The 10,565-nt window shown below is 33.4% G+C and overlaps 1 protein-coding gene across 1 annotated transcript in view; it reads right to left on the bottom strand.

The window, feature by feature from the left end:
* Window positions 1–1,626: 1,626 nt before the first annotated feature.
* Window positions 1,627–10,565, bottom strand: part of LOC131146082 (AP-1 complex subunit mu-2-like) — a 44,296-nt gene continuing 35,357 nt past the window's right edge. The window contains exon 11 of the mRNA XM_058095376.1: window positions 1,627–2,177. Coding sequence (XP_057951359.1) covers window positions 2,079–2,177 — 99 coding nt within the window. The 3' untranslated portion in view covers window positions 1,627–2,078. The remainder of the gene's footprint in view (window positions 2,178–10,565) is intronic.

Here is a 10,565-nt window from a genome sequence, read left to right as displayed (position 1 = left end):
ATCTACTCTTCAAGCTCAAGCCCAATGGGCTTTCAACTGTAATAATTTGTTAGAGAGATATTAAAATCATTTTTGAAAGTCTTGCCTAACAAGCTTAAGCTTTCATGCCAATCAATTCTTTCGGTGTCCCAAAGTACTTGAGGCATAAGCTCATCCATTTCTTGTGAAAATTTGACCATTTTCCCTCTTCAACCTAATTTAATTCATAGCATGTTAAATTATTCTATGCCACTATCATATTTTTTTAGAAAATTAAACTCTTAAAGAAAGATATGTTGGTTGTACTCTTTGAATTCTTCATGTCATCTTCCATGTCATTAACTTGGTCAAAGGAAATATACACATTAGAATATGGCATCTTAATATTGACAAATTTTAGGAGAAAAAGTATTCTATCTCTCCTAAGGAAATATACACATTAGATTATGGCATCTTATTATTGACAAATTTTAGGAAAAAAAGTATCCTATCTCTCCTAAGTTTCAAGAAAAAGATGCTCGAACCTCTCTCAAGTTTTAAAAATTACTTGAATATTCCCCCAACGTTTGCAAAAATACACAAACCTCTCTCGGAGTCTCAAAATTTTCAAAACACCCCCATTCTGGACATTTGATTTTTATGACACACTTATATACCTTCCTAAACTTGTCTTTAGACCAAATACAAAGGGAGGTCCTATCTGGAAAATCTCAAACGAGACTTGTAAAATATTTTAGACCTAAGGAAAAGCTTATCTTTTCATCAAAATTCAAGAGATATTTGTGAAATTTTTTTTTTTTTTTTTTTTAAATCTTTCATTAAATCTCAAAGGAATCTTTTTCCTACCTAAACTATATATTAGAATTTGCTCACAGCTACATGGATGTGTGATTTCAATAATTATAATCCTATTCAGCTTTTTGCTCTTTTTTTTAAACCTCCATTCTATAGTTAAATAAAAATTTCAAATTTTTGACTCAGAAACTTTATTTAATTTTTTAAAAATGAGATTTATGTTTCAAAATTCTAAATATAAGTCTATAAGCCCCATTTGGATAAAGGGTTTTATTGGAAAAAGCAAAAATAATAAAAATACATTTTCTACTGTACTTTCTCCATATATCAAATTATATTAAAATTAAAATTTTATTCTAATATAATTAGCAATTTTTAAAATTCAAAAATTAATCATGTACAAAAATAAAATATTATTTTCTATTTTACTTTACTCAATAACTAAAAAATAAATTTTTTCCCTATTTTTCTTTTCTTTTCCAAGTTCCCAACAGCAAGGATATAGAATGTGGCGGCTAATCATTTTTCTTTCAAAACAACAGTTTCCACAGTTGATTTTCTTCTAGTCCTAAAAGAAGGATAATCACAGTGCCTCTTCATATTGCTATTTTATGGAACTACAATATGTCAAATCATGTTTCCGAACCGAACGGTGTTCACAAGAGGCAATTTCTACCACCGGTAATATATATTTGTACCAGAGCCTTTTTATTTTTATTTTTATTTTTTTCCCTAAGCACCGGGAAGAAGTCTCAACTCCAAGATAAGAAAGAGCATCCAATGAGACTACTGTAATAACAAAAGGGTATATGAACATTACTGAGAAATTGGAGAAATCAGAGAATGTGTGGATTTCTAGCAATAGTATTTTCAGATTGATATAAACTAGTTCAAACCATGTCAGACCAGCATACAACCCCTTGCTCAGCCGCCTACAAATTTCTATGGAAAAAATATCAGTGGCAACACAGATTTTTCTGAAATTCAAAATTACCAGCATATGGTTTAGCTGCAGCGAAAATGGGATGAATAAAACTACCTAGGCATCCACCGCACTCTCAGAAACAAATGCTAAATATAAACAATGATAAGAATAGACCACAAAAAGAAAAAGACGAGAGAGAGAGAGAGAGAGAGAGAGAGAGAGAGAGGAGGAGAGAGAGAGAGAGAGAGAGAGAGAGAGAGAGAGAGGGCTTGAAAAATCATGAGAAGGAATGACCTCCCAAGATGCTCCCTGAAATTTCTCGCATCTGAACTGAGGCAATATGTACAAGGTTGGAAGCAGTCATGAGTGGAATTGGCTTTTAGATTAGTCTCAGTTCATACTCGCCAGCCATTGTTATATATCTGACCCATGGAAGTGCTTGGTATCCACTTTTTTCAATAATTTTTAGGTAACGAACCTGCAAAATGCCCAATGTTTCCATTACTGCACCTTAAAAAAAATGATATTGATTTTAATTGCCCTACTGAATCTACCCTGATCACCACAGCAACTAAAATACAAAAATTTGGACAGCTTAAAAACCAGCAAATACATTTAGATGCACCTTATTTTTTTAAACCCTTGAAGAATATTATTTTGAAAATTAGGAAATGATACTTGTGCGTGCTTCCACACAAATGTGTACATGATTCGAATACCAGAAACCATGACCCATGGGCAGATTAAAGGAGAGATCATGGCAAACATGCATTCTTTTCGAAACCATGGGGTTGATGAGAAAATTGGTGCAAGAATTTTATAAGCTTTTAAGATTTACGTGTTATATGAATATAATATGACAACAGGCCACCAAGCAGCATTATGCACTCCATGCTTAGAGCAAAACAATGTAATGTCCCTTATCACTGCAATATCCAAGGATTGCCCTATGAACCATTTAAATTTGAAAGACTTTCAAGGAGACTGCCCGTTCCAATACATAATTCCATTGAAGGTACATGCAGCATGGAAAGACTATCTGAGACAGGAAGAGAATAATTTCCCTGCAATGCAAAATAATTTGATGGAGCAGTTAAAGGATAGGGAGAGTGCGATTACTTTGGCTCCATGAGAAACTACTGAAAAATTATTTTAGGATGTGCCAGAATGCAGGACCACAAAATCAAGGAGGTAGGAGGTGCAAACGAACATAGGAGAGACGAAATTGCAGAGACAGGAGTACACAGCTGCGAAGTATTTCTATAAGCTCACCAATTCTTAACCATGCCTAATCACCAAGAAAATTCAATACTGTGTAATTTCCAGATATTCAGAATTTGTCTAATTCAGAATTTGTCTAACATCTTCCTGGATAATCATTCTGCTCAAGGCCATTCTTTTAAATCATAAGCTCTCATGTCTTCTTTGCCTTTACCCCATTTTTGCAACACTTTCAACCTGAACTGTAGCATCGATTATATTGAAATTCAAAACAACTTGCAAATCAAACATCCTGTTTTCAAGAATTTATGATTCCTAGTTAAATTACGCATTTTAACAACATCCTATTCTCAAGAACAAATTCACTCATTCTGATTTCAAACTGCTCACCCTTGGCATTTTCAATTCATGCACCTGTCTTTTTTCCACCCATTTTCGAAAACAGATAAATATGCATATGTTGCTTTTATAATACACTGCTAAGGATTATTTACTAATTTTTATCAATGAACAATTGTTAGATACATACACTCTGCCTGCATAGCATTAAAAACCATTGTTATCGCTACACACAGCCAGTTCCAAGCCTCGATAAAGGAGTAGGGTTGCGTTCGGTAGCTGACAACCAGCATAAACTTGTCAGATTTGTATGGTATGAATCCTTACCACTTATTCACTATGGTGCCCCCCACAAGTGACGCGTTGCACTTATATCACTTGGGTGTAACAAAAAAATGGACGAGGGTGGGCAAGGCCAGGACATTCTAGATGGAAGTGGGTTAATAAGTCAGTATATAGGAAACTAAAATTAGATTAGCAACTTGGAATATAGATACACTTACGAACAAAAGCATGGAGATAGTGGACACAGTGATTAGAAGAAAAATTAACGTTATGTGTCTTCAATAAACTAAGTGTGTAGGGAAGAAAGCTAGAGAAATTGAAAAATCAAGATTAAAACTTTGGTAGTGAAAAGGAAACACATAAAAATGGCGTGGGAATCATTGTAGATAAAGCCAAAAGGCTAAAAGATAATGTGGTAGATGTTAAAAGAAAAGGAGATACAACAACAAACAACAAAACCAAGCCTTAGTCTCACTAGGTGGGGTCGACTATATGAATCCTTTTCTGCCAATTTATGTGATCATGAACCAATTCTTTTGATAGATTCAAGGATATTAAATTCATGTTATCTCCTCCCAAGTTATTTTAGGTCTACCCCTACCCCTACCCCTACCCCTACTACTGCCCCCCACAGTAATTAAGTCACTCTTCCTCACAGGTGCGCTATGTGGCCTACATTGCCAGTGTCCATACCATCTGAATCGCCCCCCCCCCCCCTCCTATCTTATCTTCTACAGGAGCTACACCTAACTTACCACGAATATGTTAATTCCTTAATTTATCTTTCAATGTTATACCACTCATCCATCTAAGCATTCTCATTTCAGCAACTTTTACTTTTAGGATATTATGTTTCTTCGTCACCCAACATCCGATCCGTATAGCATAGCTGGTCTTATAACTTTCCTATAAAACTTCCTTTTTAATTTTAAGGGTATTCTACGATCACAGAACACACTTGAAGTACTTCTCCATTTTACCCAACCTGCTTTAACTCTATGAATTACATTATCTTTATTTTCTCCTTCAGCTTGCATAATAGATCCAAGATATCGAATCTACAAGTGCTATTTATGTTTTCATCATCAAGTTTAACTTTATCTCCAATATTCCTCCTATCATTACTAAAATTACATTTCATATATTCTGTCTTATTTCTACTTATCCTAAAGCCCCTAGATTCCAAAACTTCTCTCCATAATTCTAACTCAGTCTTTACTCTATCTCTAGTTTCGTCAATTAATACAATATCATCTGCAAACAACATACACCATGGAACCTCCTTTTGGATACTCTTAGTCAATTGGTTCATCACTAAAGCAAAAAGATAAGGACTCAAAGCAGATCCTTGATGTACACCTATGGTGCTTGGAAATTTTCTAGTTTCTCCATCTATAGTCCTTACACTAGTCATTACTCCATCGTACATATCCTTAATGACATCGATATACCTACTACATACACCTTTTTTTCCCTAAAATCCACCATAGAACTTCCCTAGGTATCCTATCATATGCTTTCTCAAGATCAATAAATATGATATGCAAGTCTCTCTTCTTTTCCCTAAACTTTTCCATTAATTTTCTTAAAAGATAAATAGCTTCTGTGGTAGATCTCCCTGGGCATAAAACCAAATTGATTTTCTGAGACCTTCGTTTATAACCTTAATCTTTGTTCAACTACCATTTCCCATAGTTTCATCATATGACTCATAAGTTTAATTCCACGATAGTTACTACAATTTTGAATATCTCCTTTATTTTTGTATATAGGTATTAAAGTACTTTTCCTCCATTCATCTGGCATTTTCTTAATTTTTAAAATTGTATTTGTTGATCTTACAAGGCTTAAAATATTGTTTTGATGATAACAAACAAGAGAAACTTAACATATTTGGTTAAGTGATGATATTTCAGGACTCAAGCATGTGAATACAAGATCAAAAGCTCACAAAGATCATTAAAAGCTTATACTTCAAAGAAAGATGATCAAATGAAGCTTAAAAAGCATGGATTCAAAGATGATCTATTAAAGCTTGAAGATCATGAGACATGAATGAGAACTTGTTAAAGTATATTAAAGCTTAAAGACAAGATGGAGCCAAAGAAAGAACAAGCATAAAGACTTAAGTGCTTAGAATGTCAAAAGTCCTAAGAAATCTTTATGTAAGTACTTCGTATTTAAATATCTTATGGAAATATGTTGAAAGCTCTTCTTGGGTTATTCATCGACTTAAAGCCTTATTTCAAACCCCAAAAAATGTTTTATAAGAAATCAAAGTAAGAGAGCAAAAAGGATTTTTGAAAACTAAAATAAAAAATCTGAATTTAGTCTGCCCAAACGACTGAAGTGCACCTTAGAAGCCTGAAGATGTACTTCAGAAGACTGAAAAATTAGTTCAGTCTACTGAAGATTTTTCTGAAGGTATACAAAAGAGGCAGTACACCCTCGGAAGATTGAACCCTTAGTTCAGTCGTCTGATATGGGACTTCAGAAGACTGAACCCTCAGTTCAGTCATCTGACCCTGTGTCCAATTCAAATTTTTCAGTATGTTAAGGAACATCAGAAGACTAAACCTGATACTTCAGTCATCTGAACACTATTAATGGTTAGAAATTTTAAATGTTTTTAAATCCAAATAATGGTTTATTGTGCCCCAAATTTTCTAAAAACTTCGAAGACACTCCAAGTAATCTTGGGCAACACGAAATTACTTTTAGAAGCCTATAAATACATGATTTTGCAAATCAAATCATACCAAGAATTGAAAAATCTGCTGAAAGCCATCTTGCTATCAAAGCTCTCTCTTGCTCAAATCTTTGCTCAACTGATGTGTTGAATTTCCGAAGTACTAATCATCATACTACTGAGTTCTGAGTTGCTATTTCTCATCTAGAAGGAACTTGGTAATAAATTCTCTTGAACTTCAATCTTATTTTAGTTTGATATTTAAATTTTGAAGTATCTAGTGTTTCAAATTGTGCTAATCTGCTCTCTGTGAGAGTGTTATTGTACGCAGAGATTGTATATTGTTTTCTTGTAGTTCTTTGACGATTCTAGGTTCTTGGATTGTTGGACCGAACGTGGGGTATCACTTGGAGAGGCACTGCTCTAGCCTAATGAAGGAGTGATCGAGTGTGGGGTGTCACTTGAAGAGGCGTTACTCTAACCTAGTGCAGGAGTGGCTAAGTGTGGGATATCACTTGTAACGTTTTGCTCCGCCCGAAAAGGAGTGCAATAGTGGAATCCTTTGGTGGTATTGGCCAAAGGCAAGGAAGTAGGTTAGGGATAAGTTGAACTCGTAAAAATTTTAGTGTCTCTCTTTCCCTACTCTTTATTTTCAGCATCTATATACTTTGTTGTGTGTGAATTCAAAGTGCAGGTAGCTAAAGTTAAGAACTAAGATCAACAAGAAGACTCTTAATAAAAGAAAGTATGTTTTGATTAAACGTTTGCGGAAACCTAAAAAGGGAGTACGTTGTTTAACCGTGTGCGAAAATCTTTATTAAGAGAAGTGCAAACAATTTCATTTAATACAGGGCTTGAAACATACTCATACATTCACAGGATTGCAAAAGCTGAAAGTGCTAAAGAGCTACATACTTAATCTTAATTTGGTATCTTTGGTTGTTTACTTTAAAGTTGTTGAGTGGTTGTTGGTTGATTGTTTGAGTTTTGATTTACTTGTGTTGAGTATTGGTTTGTGGATTGATTGAGTGATGTGTTTGTTAAACAAGTGGTTTAAGAATTTGTTAAAAGAATTAAAAGAAAACTTTACAAGCCATTTCACCCCTCCTCTTGGGACTACACTTCAACTTTCAATATAAATAAATTAGTTAACCATATAATTCTATTATCACCTAAGCATTTCCAAACTTCAATTGGGATGTTATCTGATCCCATAGTTTTCCCATTTTTCATCTTTTTTAGTGCAAACTTAACTTCGTTAACTCTAATTTTGTGAATAAATCTCATATTTTTAGTCTTTTCCTCATTTGACAATTCTAAGTTTAAGTCTTCTATTTGGTTTTCATTAAACAACTTACTAAAGTAATTTCGCCATTTTTCTTTAATGTCTTCGTCCTTAACCAAGACAATATCATCCTCACTTTTTATACATTTAACATCTCCTAAGTCCTTACTCTTCCTATCTCTAGCTTTAGCAAGTTTAAATATATCTCAAAAGAAAAGGGGATAGGATTATAAAAATAAAGATGGTTCTAGGCTAAGAAATACAATTTTGGAAGGATATGTATAGTATTCAAGGGATATTAGAGTCGGAAAAAACATTCATAGGAGCTGATTTCAATGGACACATTGAAAAGGATAAAAAGGCTATGAGAGGATACATCGAGGTCATGGCTATGGAGATTAAAATGAGTCTAGTGACACGATTTAATATTTTGTCATGTCTTACATTTTGGTTATATTGAATACCTGCTTAAGAGAAGAACGCTTAATAACCTTTAATTGTGGACAAAATATAAGTCAAATAGATTTTTTCTTATAGCTAAGAGTGGGGATCATTTATCATGTAATGACTACAAAGTCATCCCTAGTAAAAGTCTGACTGTACAATGTAGAATCCTAGCATTAGATATATGTACTAGAAAATGGAATAGAAAGAACAAAATAAATCAATGCCCAAGGACTAGTTAGATATATGTGCTAGAAAATGGAATAGAAAGAACATAATAAATCAATGCACGAGGACTAGGTGGTGGAGCTTGAAGAGAGAAACTATAGAAAAATTTAAAGATAAAATGATCAAAGAAGGGGATTGGACAATAGGGGATAAGTAAGAAGTGAACATTTTGTGGAATAGGATGGCTAGCTCTATTAAAAAGATAACAAGAGATTTTAGGTGAATCTAGAAGAAGACTCTTGGGCTTTAGAGAAGGTGGCAGGATCAAGACATCCAAAAATCCATAAAGACAAAAAGAATTTGATACAGAACATGGAAAAAATGTAAATAAAAAAAACCTTGAAAAAGTCTAGAGGCAAGAAAAATGAAAAAAAAAAAAATCATTAGTGAAGCTAAATATAGAGCTTATAATAATTTATATTTAGGCTAGGTATAAAAGAAGGAGAAAGAGACATATATAAACTTGCTAGAGCTAGAGAAAGAAAGTGTAAAGATTTATGTAAAGTACTAAAATGTGTAAAATATGAGAATGATAATGTCTTGGTTAAAGAAGAAGACATAAAAAAGAGGTGGCAAAGATACTATGATAAACTATTTAATCAAAACCAAATTGAAAATTTGATTTAGAAGTGGCAAATGAGGAAAAAACTAAAAATATGAGATTTATCTGCAAAATTAGAGTCAGTGAAGTAAAGATGGAGTTAAAAAAGATGAAAAGTGAGAAATCTATAGGATCAAGTAACATCTCAATTGAAGTTTGAAAATGTTTAGAATATATTGGAAGTATATGATTAGCAAATCTATTCAACACTATTATAAAAATCAAGAAAAAGCCAAAATATTGGAGGAAAAGCACGTTAATACATATATACAAAAACAAAAACAATATTCAAAATTGTAGTAACTATTGTGGAATCAAGCTTATGAATCATACAATGAAATTGTGGTAAAAGGGTAACTAAACAAAGAATAAGATTAAAAACGAAGGTCTTAGAGAATCAATTCGGTTTCCTACCCAGAAGGTCAACAATACTATCTTCTTTGAAGAAGGTTAATGTTAACGGAAAAGTTAAGTAAAATAAAAGGGATTTGCATATGGTTTTTATTGACCTAGAGAAAACCTATGATGAGTACCTAGGAAAGTCCTTCGCTGGGTTTTGGAAAAGAAGGGAGTACCTAGGGAAGTCCTTTGGTAGGTTTTGGAAAAGAAGGGAGTATGCAATAGATATACTAATGTCATTAAGGATATGTATAATAGAGTAACAACTAGCGTTAAGACTATAGGAGAGTCTAGAGAATTTCCAATCACAATAGGGGTACATCAAGGTTCTACTTTTGAATCCTTATCTTTCACTTTAGTGATCGATGAACTCACTAGGAATATTGAAAACAAGATTCCATGGTGCATGTGTTTGCAAATGATATTGTTCTTATTGATGAAAGTAGGAGTGGAGCAGACTATAAGTTAGAACTATAGAGAACAACTTTAGTGTCTAGAGGCTTTAGGATAAGCAAGAATAAGACGGAATATATGAAATGTAACTTCAACCATGTAAGGGGAGAATACTGGAAATAAGAATAAACTTGATAATAAAGAAATTAATACCACTAGTGGATTTCGATACCATGGATATATCACACAAGCAGAAGGAGAGCTTGAAGAGGCTGTAATAGAAAGAGTTAAAGGAGGTTGGGCAAAATGGAGTTCTTCAAGCATATTGTGTGATGGTAGAATACCCATAAAATTAAAAGAAAAATTTTATAAGACGGCTATAATACCAGTTATGCTATATGGATCAAAATTTTGGGCAACTAAGAAACAACATATTCAAGAAGTAAAAGTTGTCAAAATGCAATGCAAAGGTGGATGAGTAGTATAACACTAAAGGATAAATTAATGAACATTTTCGCAATAAGTTATGCATAGCATAGGTAAAAGATAAAATAAAAGAGGAGCAGCTTAGATGGTTCAAGTATTTGAAGCGCAGGCCAAGTAGTGTACCAATAAGGTGTGAGTTATTGTTATTGGTAATAGAAGGGATAGAGGTAGACCTAAAATAATTTGTAATGATATAGTGAGAAAGGATTCAATAGCTCTTAATCTAGTCAAGGAAAATGCCCTTGATCATGTGAATAAGCAGAAAAGGGTTCTTATAGCCAACCCCACTTAGTGGGACTTAAGGCTTCTTATTGTTGTTGTTTCAGCCTGAACTGGTACTATAGTAAATGGTCTTTTCCGTATATGGCCAAAATATCTCACCCTTTTTAAGTAGTGTATCGCTATGCTCTTGAAGCTGGTTATTTTCATCCATCACAAGTCTTACTTTAACCATGCTCATTGAGTTGTACAATTTTTTCCTTCTATGCCTCCATTG

The sequence above is a fragment of the Malania oleifera genome, chromosome 13, assembly GCF_029873635.1.
Source record: "Malania oleifera isolate guangnan ecotype guangnan chromosome 13, ASM2987363v1, whole genome shotgun sequence".
Classification (NCBI taxonomy): Eukaryota; Viridiplantae; Streptophyta; class Magnoliopsida; order Santalales; family Ximeniaceae; genus Malania; species Malania oleifera.
The sequence above is the reverse complement of the archived record's forward strand: the minus strand, read 5'-3'. Positions and strand labels throughout refer to the sequence as shown.